This window comes from Ailuropoda melanoleuca, chromosome 12 (assembly GCF_002007445.2).
Source record: "Ailuropoda melanoleuca isolate Jingjing chromosome 12, ASM200744v2, whole genome shotgun sequence".
Classification (NCBI taxonomy): Eukaryota; Metazoa; Chordata; class Mammalia; order Carnivora; family Ursidae; genus Ailuropoda; species Ailuropoda melanoleuca.
The window spans coordinates 75,094,268-75,110,064 of record NC_048229.1 but is presented as its reverse complement, the minus strand read 5'-3'; the positions used below and the strand labels follow the sequence as shown (position 1 = coordinate 75,110,064).

General features: G+C 52.6%; 1 protein-coding gene across 2 annotated transcripts in view; it reads right to left on the bottom strand.

The window, feature by feature from the left end:
* Positions 1-15,797, bottom strand: part of CMIP (c-Maf inducing protein) — a 129,375-nt gene that overhangs the window by 41,953 nt on the left and 71,625 nt on the right. For both annotated transcript variants that reach the window (XM_034639430.1, XM_034639431.1), the window contains 3 exons: positions 12,568-12,729; positions 8,041-8,082; positions 2,166-2,228 (listed from right to left, as the gene is read on the bottom strand). In XM_034639430.1, the coding sequence (XP_034495321.1) occupies positions 2,166-2,228; positions 8,041-8,082; positions 12,568-12,729 (267 nt within the window). The remainder of the gene's footprint in view (positions 1-2,165; positions 2,229-8,040; positions 8,083-12,567; positions 12,730-15,797) is intronic.

Sequence of the window (15,797 nt, the reverse complement as noted above, 5' to 3'; positions counted from 1 at the left end):
CCTGGGGTTCCGGGATTGAGCCCCATGTCGGGCTCCCTGCTCACTGGGGTGCCTGCTTCTCCCTCTCCCTCAGCCGCTCCCCCTGTTCATGCTCTCTCTCTAATAAATAAATAAAATCTTTTCAAATTGAAATTGAAGGCCTTTGGGTGGAACAGACGAGGCCCCACCATGCCAACACATTTATACCTGCCCGGGCCTGAAGGTGCTGGGTTTCTAACCCCTGGATGAGGACCCTGAACTTGGGATATCAGGAATCCGGGCTTTCCTGGGAAATCCAAGATCAATAAACGTTCCTCACATCTTAGGGACCTGGTTTTGAAATCTGGCTGATGAGGCTCGCAGGCGTGTCCAGTGAGCCGTCCCAGGGTGGACCCAGTGGGGGCGGTTTCATTCCCCCCGAGCTCTCCTCTCTGGGCAGGCTGGCCTGGTGGGTGAGGCACTGAGGCTGGGACTCCGACCCCCCAGAGGGAAAACAGCCTGAGGGCTCCCGGGCCCCCTAGGCTGGGACCCGTCCCTCCAAAGGACAGGGCAGCCCTCTGTTTCAGGACCAACTGGAGTTCCATCAGGAAACGCCAAAAAGAATGGTTTCTTCTACGTCACTAGTTTTCAGTCCGTGCTACCAGGAACCCCCAGATATGATCTACTTTGAACGAAGGTCCACTGCTGTAGAACAGTAGTCTGAAAACCATGAAATCTGGGAGAAACCATACAGCTTGAGAGGAGAACAAGGAACAGATCTGGATGAAATCAGACAAAATACTGAGAGAGGAGAGGATGTGCTGTGATTGGTAAGGGAGCCGCTGGCCATCCTTTCAGGAGCCCAAGCACTGGGATATAGGACCCCATTCTGCTCCAGGCATGACGCCCCCAGGTGCCGGGGGCCAAGAAGGCCCGTTTAATTGTCTTTAGTCTCTCACCAAAGCCCTGAGGAGGAGGGGGCCTCGATTTGGCACAGAAGCCTGATGCCTGTGCAGGCACGCTCCTGCACACACACACACACGCACACACGCACACGCACACACGCAGGCTCAGCTGGACGCTCAGGTGCTCACTGCTTGGCCCAGAGGGCACACACTGCCACGTGCCCGTCCACGCACATTGAGAATGCACTTGGGCACTTGGGGCTGGCAGGCTGAGCCCACCCTCTGCTCTGTGGGTTGCCAGAAAAGGTCTCCTGATGGAGAGACTGGGCCAAAGGGGCTACTGTGACCCTGTCTCTGTAATCTCTAAAGCTCCTGCCCCCTGACAGACAGAGCATGCTCTCTGAGCGGGGTGCAGACGCAATAAGGGCACCACAGTCCTCTTTCCTCCAGGTACCACCGGGCCACCCAGGTGCCTGCTTTGCCAGGCCACGTGCTTGTCTTGCTGGTGGACAGTCCACACCCCGCCACCCCCCCAAGGACAGTATATGGCTGTGGAAGGAGCCAGGGAGGGAAGGAGCGTGAGTGAAGTGAGTCAGCAGGTGCTAGAGCAGAGAGCGTTGGGGTAGCAGCAAACCTAGGCCCTGAGTCTCTCCAAGGACATCAAATCATTACATTAAAAAAAAAAAATCACACAGCAAAGAACAAAACAGGATCGCATGCTGGTTCCCCAGACTGCTGAAGTGTGCTTTCAGAGTGAGGGATGACTGGTCCCCAACATGCCCTGGGCACGTTGTGTGTAAATCCCATTGCAAGCCTGGCTCTGGGTCCAAAGGAGTGGATGGCCTGCTCTGTGGCTCCTCCCAGCTAACCTGGCATCCCCTGCCTGCTTTCCCTGTTCAGGAAAAGCCCCATGGCTGTGCCCCACTGTGGGCCAGCCGGTGCTCAGAGGAGCCATGGCTAATAATAAACCAGCTCTGACGTCAGGAACCCAGAAAATCTGCTACAGATTTCTCCCAAGGCAGCTACAAAGATATTCCAAGGAAAAGCCGGACGCTCCTCCCTGACCCAATGGTTTGGACCCTGGTCCTTGCTTATCACCTGTCTGGCAGAGAGAGAGAGAGAGAGTTCTAACTCTAAGAATGGGCTGCCTGGCTTGCCTTCTGGCTCTGTCTGGGGCCCTGACCCAGGTCGGGGAAGCCTCGGTTTTCAGCAAATGATGCAAAGCCAACCCCCAGCAGACACACACACACACACAGGCCGGCTGCCTCCTGCAAACACAGCCCCATTTCAGTCATGCCATACCTTGCAAAAGAATTCACAGAGATCTGGTGGTGGATGGTTGTTTTCCAGCAAAGGAGCAATTGCCTGAAAGACAACGAACAAATGTCAGCTGGAATCTCTAGAAAGGAATCCTACCAGGGGGCTCATGGCACCCACTGAGAAGCTGATAAAAGCTCTGGGCTGCCCTCCAGGAAAATACAGCCCTACAGTGGTACGTGTGACTTCAGGGGCTCTGGGCCTGCTGACGTCCGTCCACGTCCCCCTCAGGTCAACAGTCCCCGACTATGGGGCAGGATAGGAGAGTGGCTCTGAGCCCAGGCACTGGAGGCAGAGTCCTGAGTGCGAGTTCTAGTCCTGGCGCTTACTACAGCGTAACTACTATTAGAACAAGTTATTTCCTCTCTCTTAGTGCCTCAGTTCCCACCTGGAAAGCGGAGCACAGAGAGTCACTGGAAGAGCAGGAGGGAGGGCTTCCCAGCCTTGCCCTGTTACCACCTGGGGCCCATTGCTCCTGTCCCTTGCGGGGTGTGTAGCAGTGACCTTGTTCTCAACCCATGGGATGCCCGTAGCAAGCCTCAGCCAGTTGTGACAATCAGAAAGCCTCCTGACACGCTTTATTTGATATTAATGGAGGTGAGAATATCTAACGTCCCTCGAGTCCATGTCTCACCAAGCCTTCCTAGGCTAGCTTATACAATTCTTACTGGTTCTCACTGACATTCCCGTACAAGGTTCTCGTGGCCCGAATGACGTCTGAGTCTTGATTTTTTTTCCCCCTCTCATGATCTCTGTTTTAGTGATTGTGCTAAAGTTCAGATTCAGATAAAATACTTGAACAATTGAAAAGAAACGTGTCCAGACATTTCCAAATGCCTCATGGGGGGCAAAACTGTACCCAATTGAGGACCTTTGGTATAAAGTCTGAAATAGGGCCAGCTCTCCATAAATGTTAGTTACTGGATGGTTAATAACTATGTGAAGTTCACTCATGTTCCCATCTGCCACACTGGGCACAAGGTTAACAAAGAGGAGACCTGGGACCCAGCACCAAGCCTGCCAGGCTGTGTGACCTTGAGTGAGCAACTCAACCTCTCTGGGCATTAGTCTTCTAGCCTATAAAATGGGTAGAACTAGAGTGATTCACAGGGTTGATGGGGGGATTTGATAAAAGAAAACTGTAGAAGCTTTGGAGCCTCAGCCTCAGGATAAGCCCAGTACCCGGAGCACAGCATGTCACTGCCACTATCACAGCGGGGGCTGCCCTGGGCTGTACCCGATACAGCGGCAAGGGCTGGCGATTCTGCCCGACTCCCAGGAGGGCTCTGTGAGGACATGGAGGCTCTCTCCATCACCGACTCCCACGGCCCAGACCCTGCCTGCTCGATTTCAGAGGGTCTCCGTGATCTGTTCCCTGCAGTGATGCCTTTGGATATGGGGAGGGACCACTCGGCAAGGCCTTCCACTGGGCTGGGGACCATCAGGGAAAGGAAGCATCGCTGGATGCCAAGAAGAGAGGAGCACTTATTCGAATGCACTTCTGTGAAGGAGGAGATCAGTGATACCGAGGGCTGCTCTGTAGCACCGCCAACAAGGCTGACCACGAGCCCAGGGTCTCACCTGTCTAGGGCGGCACCGTCCACCACGGTGGCCACTGCTGCAGGCCACCCTTCCAATTTCAACGGACAGGAAAGAAACGATTTTAAGTGAAATAAAATAAAAAATGGGAATGTGGTTCCTCTGTCACACAAACCACATTTCAAGTGCTCAGGGGTCCCACGAAGCCAGCAGCCACTGTACCAGGCAGAGCAGACAGAGAATACCTCTGTCGGTGCAGAATGTTCCCCTGGACAGTGTGGGTTGGGGGTGCTGGGCGCCACACAGCCCCCCTCCAGCCCCAGGGACCCAAACGACACGGATGATAGTGACAGAGCAACAGGCACATCCACACTAGCTGGTGCTACCCTGGGAGCTGTCCACACTGGGCTCGGTGCTAACCGTGGCACGGCGTAATCCTCCCTGAGAGTTGGGAGGTTGGGTGTGAGTCCCGCCCCTTTCCTCAGACAGCGGAAGTCTGCGGCCCAGGGTCTCACCGTCAGAACGCGGCGGAGCTGGGATTTGAACCCACGTCTGACTCAGGAGCCTGAACTGTTCACCACGCTACTTCTCAGTCCCGGCCCTCCATATGCCCAGGCAACAAATAACCCCGTCTGGTGACAGCAAGCACAGGGAAGGAGACATGGGGCAATGAAAGACAACGGAACAACTGGCAGGAGCCCGGCCCACTGTTCTGGCTCTGCATGTGCACGTTCTGAAGTTCAGTGCTTAGCGCGCCGTGTGGGGATCCCCTGCGGCCACCTGGCCAGCCCTTCCTCTGCTGTTCCGGCTGCAGCTGGGGCCGTGGGACAGGGTGACTGCCCCCAGCTGGCTCTGTTCCCCAGACCCAGATCTTGGACCAGCTCTGGGAGGAGGGACCACGTGCAGGACAGAGCCCCTTCACTCATGCTGGGCCCCTTTCTTGAGAATGAGTCAAGGAATAAAGGAGTGGGAAGGATTGAAGTGCCCAGAGTGGGTGTCAGGCATGGGTTCTGTGCTTCCATGCTATTATCTCTCGTGCTTCCATGCTATTATCTCATTCGGTCCTCATGACAACTCTGTGAGGTCAAGCGGGATTTATTCTCATTTGTACAGATGAAGAGACAGAGGGTCGGGGAGGTTACAAGGTCTGCCCTCGTCACAGAGTTATGATCATTTAAAAAGGTATGATTAATTAAAAAGAGCTTATATTTCTGTGGACTCTTTCTATAAGCCCAGTCCTCTGCTGAGAATGTTAGGTGCATGAGCTCACTGAACCTTCCCAGGAGCCCTGTAAGAAAGGCACTGTTGCCATACCCATTTCATAGATGAGGAGACTGAGCCTTAGGATGTCAAGTTAGCTGAAAACAATCTGAATGGCCATCTGGCTAAATAAAAATATTCTAGAGCCAGTAGAAAGTATCCAGTGGGCCAGCGGTCCTCAACCAGGGTTGACTTTGCCTCCCAGGGGATGTTGGCTTGTCTGGAGACATATTTTTGATATCACGACAGGGAAGGGCCACTGGCATCTAGTGGGTTGAGCAGGGATGCTGCTCAACATTCCACAATGCCCAGGGCGGGCCCCCAGAAGGAACGATTCATCCCCAAATGCCACAGGTACCGCAGCTGGAAACCGTGGGGCGACAGGCACAAAGACACTTAAAAGCATCCCTAAGACGTCTTACATGAAAGAACCATGGAACAGCCCACCTTGCATCGCATCATTAATGCTGAAAACAAGAAATAAAAACACAACTGTATCCGTGTGGGTGTGTCACCACCTGAAAACCGCCAGAAGCTGTCTCTGACGAGGACACTAGGATGGGGAGACATCTTTTTTTCTTTCTTTATTCTAATGAAATTATTTTCATGGAATACTTGTACAAGTATTTTTAAAGAATACCTTAAAGATATTTTCAATACAGTAAAATTGAAGTTCTCCCATTACTTGCCCAAGGTCACAGCTAGTGTGGGGTGGGCCCAGGGTCTGCACCGGCTCGAAACTTGAGCTCGCGTGGACCTTCAAGCCCACCCTCTTCACCAGCACGTGGGACGGCAGCTGGGGTCTGGGCTCCAGGTCCACGCAGGTCACTGGTTACCAGCCACAACCAGCTATGGCACAGGTAGATGTCCGACCCCCAACGGACCGAATAAAACCCACTCAAGTTACTTGGGAAAGTATTTCTGAAAAATAAGCACATTAAAAACATACCAAGCCCCGCTGGGAGAAGACTAATTGCTAACTGGTCAAATCAGATCATGTAATTTCTGGACTGAAAGGAGGCTTCCCAATAGTGGTAAGGGCACTCGTAGTAAAGAGCACTGAAGGGAGGCTGTAAAATGCAGGGCTGAGAGGCAGACCTCAGATCAAATTCTTCTCTGTTCTCGGCATGTCTGTTGAGCAGGGGAGCTTAGCTCAGTCCAATGAAGGGGTCAGCCCCGCCACAGTAGCTGGATAAAAGCAGCCTGGACCATTCAGATCAAAACTGGGGATGACCAGTCCAAAGCCCTCACCCTTTGTCCAGAGCTGAAGAGCACGGTGGGACCCATAGGTAGTGCCAACATGGAGAGGAAGATGCCACCTCCTTCCCCGCACCCATGTCCCTGCCTGCTTCTCCGCCAGCCAGTCTCACTGCTCTGCCTTTCTCATGCCCTCTCCCTGGACTGCCTTTCCCTGAAGCACTCCTACCCCTCCTTTAAGATCCAGTTTGCTCACCTCCACCTGGAAGCTCTCCGTTTTCCTCCTCCCAGCACCCTCACTGGCAGTGGATGTTAGGTGTCTGCTCTCTGGGCTCCCCTAACACTCCAAACAAATCTCAACCCCTGACCATGTTATTACTTGATTATCTGCCCACTTGCCAGGCTCTTCCAGCACACAGTGAATCTCTCCATAGTAGCGCTAGGTCTGTGAAACAGAGACCAGTGCTTGGTACATACTTGTCCTCATGTCAACAAAAGTTTGCAAAATGAATTTATTAATTAATAGTATACCAGAGAAAGGTGGTGGTGGGGAGTGGGGGCACCCAGCTTGACAATCACCCTGTTCTGGCAAGAGAAGGCACTGAGTGGTCAGAGTGGAGCACAGGAAAAAAAAAACCAACCCTTCTCTATCTTTGGCAAATTCCCATTGAGCACCTACTATGTGCCCGACACTGTAGGTGGGGCTCCACAGAGGCTGCTGCCTTTACTCTCCATAATACATGGCCTAGGACCCACCTCCTTTGGTACCCACAGGCCCCAGCTGGGGTGAGGAGGGTGATTCTCCAGGCTGGGCTTGCCAGGGCCAAGGGGGTGGGCCCATGAAACCTTCATTCGGCTCTGAGGGGCACGGAGTCTGGCATCTTGCCCTTGTTTCAAAGGCTGTAGCCACAGGACCTCTGGGGCAGGTGAATGTCCTTTCTGGGCACATAAGGCTTTGCTTCTCACTTCTATCTCAAGTTCTGCCTCCTTACTTCCCACTTCCTTATACTTTACACTCCAGCAATGCTGAAGCTTCCAGAATATACTGCGTTATGTTACATCTCTATGCATGTTTTGTTTCCTCTCTTTGGAATGCCTTTACCCTCTTTTGCTATCTGGCAAACTCCTACTGATGCTTCAAAACCCAGTTCAGACATGACTGCCTCCAGGAAGCACCATGGCTTCTTTCCCAGGTGAGTTTATCACTCTCTGTTTGTGCGGTGAGCTCATTTGTCTTCCTCCGATAGATGACAAACTCCTTGGGAGCAGGGGGTCTGTCTTCATTACCTATGGATTCAAACACGGCACAGTGCCTGGCACCCAGCAGGTGCAACTTCATTTCTCTCTAGTGAGAGTCACATTTCAGAGCTTCAAATCACCCAGGAAGATATTTTACACCAAAGAGGCTTACATCATAGTCAAGTCCCAGAAAATATGACCTCACTTTGCGTATCAGAGAGAATTAAATCCAGGTTCTACACGTGGATTAATGAGGAGACGTCCTGGGACAAGAAAGAGAACACTTATCTCTCAGCTAATAGGGTTATGCCTCTGAATAAATTATATGCTCTCTGCCATCTACTGCCTTCAACTCCCCCCCAGCACACTCAGGAAGGAGGAGGCAATGAAGACACATTTGCTACAAACCTCAAAGACTGATAATTATATCCCCCCTCCCCCATCAATTGGGGCTCTGAAATGTGCAAAGGCAGGAGGCAGACACGTCTGGCTTGACAGAAAAGACAAGACTGAGCAAGGTCACGATGCTGGTGGATTCTAGCTGCTTCGAGAAGTCACTCAGACTGGGGGAAGGACTGTGGGCACCAGGAGGTGGACAGAGGGAAAGGGATCTTGAGAGACTTACCACAATGATGTTCTCATGCTCCTGGGTAGTCAAGTTTGTGTTCTAAGGGAGTGAGTGGAGAGTACAGGAGGAAGACAAAACAAAACAAAAAAAACACAATATTAATAAAATGGAACACTTGTATCTCAAAGGTCCAAACAGTTTAAAATGCTTTTAGCCTCTCAGAGTGAAGGTGTTGCTTTTTCTTAATTAAACAAATCAGAAAACCCTCCAAGGTTCGGCCTGGAAGGGAGAAAAGTATGGCTTTGGGGTGGCGGGGGGGCGGTGGTAGACACTGAGTTTTGAGTCCCAGTTTCACCCCTTGTGAGTTATGTGACCTTGGACCAGTCACTCCTCCTTGGTGAGACTCAGTTTCTTCTTCCATAAATGGGGATCCTCCATAGGCTTCTGTGACAGGATACACAGATGGGGCTTAACCCCGTCCTCCGTGCTGGTCACAGAGATGCCGCCGGGAAGCCAGAGGGCAGGTTCACAGTAAACATGGAAAGAAACAGACTTCTGAATTTCAGCCGTGTGCCAGATTGCCTTTTAGGCACAGCACATATGTTATTTCAGTGGTTCTCCAACTGGGTTCCCAGGGAAGAATGGTGGTCCGTGAGCATGTTTTAGCTAAATTCCGAATTCTAGCAATTAACTTGCAGATATAATAGTAAGTTGAATGGATTAAATTTGTTTGATTTTAGGGTTTTTTTCTTCCCAATCTGGAATTTTCTCACCCAGTGGGTACCTGTTACCACCATACTGTGAATACGTGACTGACGAAAGGAATAAACACATGGAAACGAGAAATCATGGGAAAACCCAGAAATGGTCGCTCTTGTTCTCTCCGCTAGTTCCATGGCGTGCTCCGCTTTATCTGTTTGTCTTGGTGGGCACAGGCTCTCACTGGTCTCCTTCAGATCTCCTAACAGAGCCACATCTGCCCCCTCATCACGTGCCGCCTCACTGGACAGTGACCTCGCAAGATCGATTGTTCCTGGGTTCTAGAAAGAGCCCCACCCTGTCCACCACCTGGCACTGGGTTTAAGGACATCAGGATATCTAACGAGTTTACAACCAGCTGAATAAAAGCAAAGCCAGTGGGCCGTGAACATGCTTCTGTGTGGCTGCCTGAGGGGCGAGGACCACCATGGAACCCGGGCCAGCGTCTGTGCTCCTCAAGTCCCCAGGTTCCCATGGAGACAGCCTGGCCCTCAGTGCTCAGAATCCAGGAAGACAGAGAAGGTGGAAGGATGTTTCTTGGATTCCAAAGGCTTTTTCTTTTTGTGGACGTTGGTAGAGTTTAAGGAGCCCGTTTGTGGCAGATATTAAACATCAGTGATTTTTCTGATGGAAGGCTTCGGTCTTTCCTGATGACTGACGACAAGCTCACTATGCCTCAGGCTGTGAGTATACTTCATAACCCTCATACCACCCATTTCTTTCTTACAGTGGTTCTCCTCCTCTCCCATCGATAGATGAGCTAGTCGACCCTCAAGAGGTGCGGCTGCTTGCCCGGGAGCACGGGAAGGAGACGGTGGGGTGGGGGTTTGACCACTGTCTGCCCGCATCTCTAGCTACTGAGCTGCAGGGCGCAGCTCAAGCAAGGGGCGGTTCCAGCCCTCAGGCTGCGGCGGAGGGCTCTGAAGGGCCCGGCCTGCTCCTCACCACACCTGTGCAACTTCCCACGAAGGGCACAGGTCCCGATTCCTTTGTCCCAATCGCTGGAGGCAGCCTGTGCCACTCTGCAGGGACACTTCTCTCCACCCTGGGTGGAGAGCACTCACTAACAGCCAATGCATCCCAGGGGACATGGGCACCCTAAACTGAGTGGCCACTCTATACACTCAACAAAGACCTGGGAGGTCAGGGATGCGGCTTTGTTTGGCCAGTGGATGGGACAGTCCTTTCTCAGAACCAAGATCCCCCTCCTCCCCCTCCCTCGCTCCCTTCCTCGGGATCCTGCCCACCTTCTGGATGGTTTGGGGACACCTGGAGCCTCCCAGAAGGAGACCCTGGGAACAACCTGAGTAAAGAGAACACACAAATAATCTAGGCCATATGTTCTAAACAAAAAAGGGAAAGGAGAAGGAAGGATTTGTTTTTCCACCTATCCCCCTAGACCCTTCCGCTGAGAATGCTCAAGGTCAAGATCAAAACCATCTCCCATGACAACAAAAATGTAACCATTTATCAAGTGCCCCCTGTATATCAGGCACAGGGCCAGGTGCTTTGCACGTAGACGAGCACCCGACCCTTAATTCTATGAAACGGGTGCTCATCTTCACCCCCAACTCACAGAGGAAATACCGAAAGACCTAGTAAGTTGTCCAAGGCCAGTTAGCACCTGAAGGGTAGAATCAGGGCCTTCTGCTTCTCCAACACCCGTTCTCAACCACGGTGCCCCACACGGCTGGGGCGCCCCTCCCTAGAAAGTCTCTACCAATCTATGCTACATCTATGCCCAAGAGCGTGAGCTTTCCAGTAAGACAGACCTGGGCGTGGATCCTGGCCCACCGCTTATGTAAGCGACCCCGGGCCAGCGACAGCCTCTCCAGCCTCTGTTTACTCGTCTGTACATTTTAGGACTTACCTCACAGGGTCCCTGGAGAAATGTAAAGTATTAGCTCTAAGTGCGTGCCAAAGAGGCGGTCACAGAGCATGTACTCAAAAACCATGTCACTCAGAGAGGTGCTGAGCCTTCCTTGAGGGGCTGCTGCCTGGGCTGCAGTCCCAGCTCTGTCCCTCACCAAACAGCAGCACTTGTCTGTCAGGGTGAATGACAGGGACCCCTTGTCTGACACACAGTAGGTACATGGCAGATGCAAGCTGCTTCCTTTTTTCTTTCCCCTTTAAATGCCTTTGTCTTTCCACCCTAGTGCTTGGGGATCAGAAGATTTTTAAAACCTCGGCCTGAGAAGCGATGCAAAGGCCCAGGGGCACGTGGTCTACGAAACATGTAAGATGGAAATAAATGCTGCCAGAGGTTGGCGACAGTGCCCACCTGCTGCCTTCCCTGTCATCCTGACAGCGAGCCTGATCTAATGATAGTGTGACGGTAGGGTGCGGACTGGTGGGGCAGAAGGGGTGGGCGATGTAGCCTTGCTGTGAGAGCAAGGGAGCCCTAAGTGGAATTTCCAGCCCCACCACTTGCTCAGCAGGTCCCTCAGTGTCTCGGGGCCTCAGTTTCCTAGACTGTATAATGGAGACAGCAAGGACCAGCTGTCTAGGGCAGATGTACTACCCATGTCATATGCACGGCACCTGACACCTGCTGGCACACGGCAGGTGTTCACTGACGGTGAGCAGCCAGGCCGGGCTCAGGCTGGGAAGCCAGGATGTAACGCTGGGTATACAGCCTCTGGCCTGGTCTCAAATTCCAGACTTTGACTGTGATTCATTTCAAAGCCTGAGTCTTTGCTTTTCTGTGAAATGAAGCTGTCTCATACCCCAAAGACATGGCCCCTCTAACCTGCGACCATCTTTACTGCCCAACTTCTACTTCTTGCCCCCACTTGCTTCCAGGGCAAGGGACCCTCTCTTCAGCAGACATGGAAGGCCTGGGCCAGTTTCCTGGACTGAGCGGCAGCAACCAGCCTGGGTCCACAGAGGAAGGGGTGGTTCTAGGCAGCAAGGAGCTTGTGTGGACTCAGAGGGGCATCTAGAAGCTACCCAGGGAACTGGGCGTGCCAGAAGAGCAGGGGCCTGTCCCAGGGGAGGGTGACAGAAGCATCACTCCAGTGGCCATGCAGAGTTTAAATCAGGAGTCGTCAATGCCAGCGTCTCCAGGGGGCCAGGCAGGCAAACAAACAAGACAAGCGTTAGTATCTGGGAAGCGTGGAGAAGATGGCTGGGACAGAGTCAACAGTGCGTTTCCCAGCAGCCACCATCTCCCCACCAACAGCGGGACAGACTCTGACTGTGCCCCTGCTGGAACATGGGCTCCAGGAGGACAGGGGCTGGTCCAGGACAGTGTCCGGCATGGCACACACCCTAGTGTGGGGTCACCTGGCAAAGCAGAGCGGTGCTAGCTGCAAGCTGCTGCCAGCAAGCTATCGCTGCCTGGGCCCCTGGAGCTGATACAGGCCAGGGCAGAGGGAGGATGGAGCCAGGCCAGGATGGCCGGCCCCAACGCTGAGGGGTAGGGGGGACGCGCGGTCTGGGGGCTTCAACGATGTGCTCTGGCTTGGGGACGAATGGGAAAATTTTGAAATTCGCTGTCACCATCATCTCCACCAGCCCAGACTCAGGCCCAAGACCAGTCCCCCCACGTTCAGTGGTGGGGCATGGCAGGGCGGCAACAACCACCCCTTCACCCCTGCCACACTCCTGGGGGCTGTTCAGCTGCAGGCCCTGGGAAGAGATCTCCTTCTTGGCTCCCTAGGCTGCTGGGGGCCACCGCTCACCGCCTTGAGTAATGGGGAGACAGTACAAACTCGGGTCCAGTTCTGCTGCTGGCTACGGGGTTGTGCTCAGCAGAGGGAAAGAAAAAAAACTGAAAGGCAGGGGTGGAGGGGTGTGCAAAATCAAGCGGGAGGAATGTCTTACCTCTGAGAGCAGTTTTGAGACAATTTCCAGTGGGGCTTGGTTGATGGAGTCATCCTGCAGGGGGGACGTCAGGGCCATGTCCACCAGAGTTCGGATCTCCTTCAACACCACTTCCCAACGGCTCGGGTTACTCAGGACTTTCTTATATTTGTAAATCTTTTTCTGTTTGGGAGAGAGGAAACACAAACATGTTATTGACATGCTGATGGCGGAAGATGCAAGATGATCAAAGAAACAGATACATTAGGATGTATAAACCCCAGGAAACTGTCGGCGTGGACCACTCGTGGACCACTCCCTCCTCGTAAGAAATGGCCTCCCAAAGAAAGGAAAGGTCCTGCCCAGAGTTACAGGCTGTGATTGCAAACAACCAGGCCTCCCGGACACCAGCCGAGAAATGTTCACACTGCTACCGACTTAAAAAAGAATGAAGAGGTTTCTCTTTCAGATCACATCTGCCAAACGTATTTCCTAAGTTCCACACGCAGCCAGAGTGGGTGCATTCAAGGGTCCACAGAGGGACCTTCTTCGAGTTAGAGGCACCTCTCATCCCGGTCCTGGGAGGTCCCCTTGGAGAGTGGAGTCCAGCTAAGAAAAAGGACAGGCAGGCTTGGAGAATCCAGCCAGGTGGTGACAAGCCCAGAGGGCCCCCAAGAAACTTGAAGGCAGTCCTCAGTTTCTGCCTGGTGAGTAAGATGAGCATTCTCACCTTTGCTCACGGCGGCTTCCAAAGCTGGAAAGCACTGGGGCAAGGGCTGCTGTCTCTTGTGATGTGAGGCAGAGTTCCGCCTCTCTGACATCATGGAAACAGCAGCCCTCAGAAGGCGGAGGTCCCAGCCAAACTCCCTCCCGGCTCTGCAGCTGCCTGCCCCATTGCTGCCCGGGCTTGCTTGGGAGTCTCCCACTGGATGAACTCCTTCATTAAGTGCTCTGCTCCCTGGGGAAAACCTAAGTTTAGTATCACCGTGCCAGCAGCCAGCTGGGGTGACAAGTCACAATCTCTGAGCCAGAGTCTGAATGAGGGAGTGGGGAGGGAGGAGGTCAGGGTCCCCCACTGGCCCCTGAAGCTGCCAGGGTCTCCCTGGCCATTTAGTTTCTGAGTTCGGAATTGCAAAGTGGTCTTGGAACGCAGGGTCTTCAAGGAAGTATCTGGGGGAACCTATTCCTTATCAACATGAGTAGTTAACTATGTGGAGTGAGGCCTTGTGGTGGAACACAAGATAGACTAGAGACAGTCCCAGTTCTCATCATAAAGCATATCACCTACTGAGCCTCAGTTTCCTTTTCTGTAAATCAGGCATGAAAATACTTTGCAGCCTCTTTCAGTGTATGACCTTTGTTAAGTTCTGGACCCATGAGGCCCACTCTCTGTATGGAGTCACAAGCAAAGTCAAAGGCCAAACAGAATAGACACTGGCAACAAAAAGGGAACCCAGATTCTTAACCCGTCTCTTCCGAGAAACTTTATGAGGATGAAACGGACAACCCACAGTATGCAAATAGGATCCCACTTTCTCTCTTGTTCCTAAACTCCATGATTTTCCAGAGTCTCTCACTTGCTAATATGCCCCATCGTCACCACCATCACTCACATAGCTAGCTCACAGCAAAGTCTGTTTCCCCTCATCATCCCAGATCTTTTTTAAAAATTTATTTATTTGAGAGAGCAAACGAGAGCACAAGCAGGGGGAGTGGTAGAGGGAGAGGGAGAAGCAGACTCCCTGCTGAGCAAGGAGACCGATGTAGGGCACAAACCCAGGACCCCAGAATCATGACCTGAGCTGAAGGCAGACACTTAACCGACTGAGCTACCCAGGGTGAGCCACCCTGAGGCCTCCCGGGGCCAGTAACCAGTCTCAGTCCCCGCCAGCCAGGAGCACGGCCACCTCCGCACTGCCTGGCCTGTGCAAACACAGAGTGCCCAAAGTCTAACGCCATGGAGACACTTCCCAAGGCAAGAACCCGATCCATCCCAGAAGACGAATGCTCCTTTGAGTCCTGGACATGGTGGTTTTGTTCCATACCCAGAGAATTGCTTTATTTTTAAATGACCGCGAAATGGTCACAGAAACTCGCCATATATTAAGCCCCAAAGAAAACCACACAATTCATATCCATGTCTTCCCACAGTAGATTCTAGAGTTGAATACAGCCTGAGCCATAAGGGCCCTATCTTCTGATCAGCTGCAAGTTATTTACCTTTGAAAGAATTTCAAAGAACTTTGAAAGAACTTCATTCTTTTTGTGAAAACGATGCCTGCTCATTGTAAGAAATTTAAACCATGCTGGAAAGCACAAAGAAAAGGATAAGTGAAAAAAGGCCTCAAAAATCCCACAACCTAGAAATAGCTATCATTAATCTTTGGTGAACATTGTTCCACCCAACCCTCACTGAAACTTTGCCAAATACAGCCAGTGTGTTGCGGGAGGGAGGGGAGGGGCATGAGTGCTGTCCGCAGCTCCCCACACTCAGACATCACCGAGGCTCTGAGGCAGCAAGGTCCAGGCAAAATGGCCCACTGGGCAGCATCAGCCTCAGAGCTCACCGACACACCCCTCCTCACAGGGGAAGGACAACAGCTCTCTTGTGAGCACCCGGGCCCTTGCTTAACGGCATCCCCCCAGGACCTGGGGGTGCATTCAAAACCAGAAGATTCTAATGCTTGTGACAATGGCCCACGCATAATGAGCACATACTACACACCAGGCACCATGCTGAGCGCTTCTGGGCATCCCCTTGCTCCATCCTCACGGTAACCCTGGGGCTGGGGACCAGCAACGGGCTAAGCAGCCCCCAGAGTAGAGCCTAAGACAAAAACCCAAGTACAAACGGTTTCTTTATTTGTGAGGCGATGTAGGACACATGAGTGCAGGGTGGGGAGGAGAAGGCAGTCATTAACGGGGCACCACCAAGCATTATGACCACTGTGGGGCTGGCTGTGAATCCCGTGGGGATTCGTGGAGACCATACACTGCCCCTCTCCCCCCACCAGGGAGTGAAGAACCTGCAGCATTTACACACCAACTCCCTGGACACTGCCATACTTCTGGCTGCCCTGTGCCCAGGACAAAGTGCTTCCACAGCCAGAAAAAACATGGCCCCAGGCAGTCACATGTGGTTCAGTGAGCAGCCTTCAGAGTGGAGTGGCTGAGGGGCATATCTGCAATGTCTGCTACAGGACTCTAGTGATAGATTTGTCAAGATACACAGTGCTGAAGGGGGTCAAGAA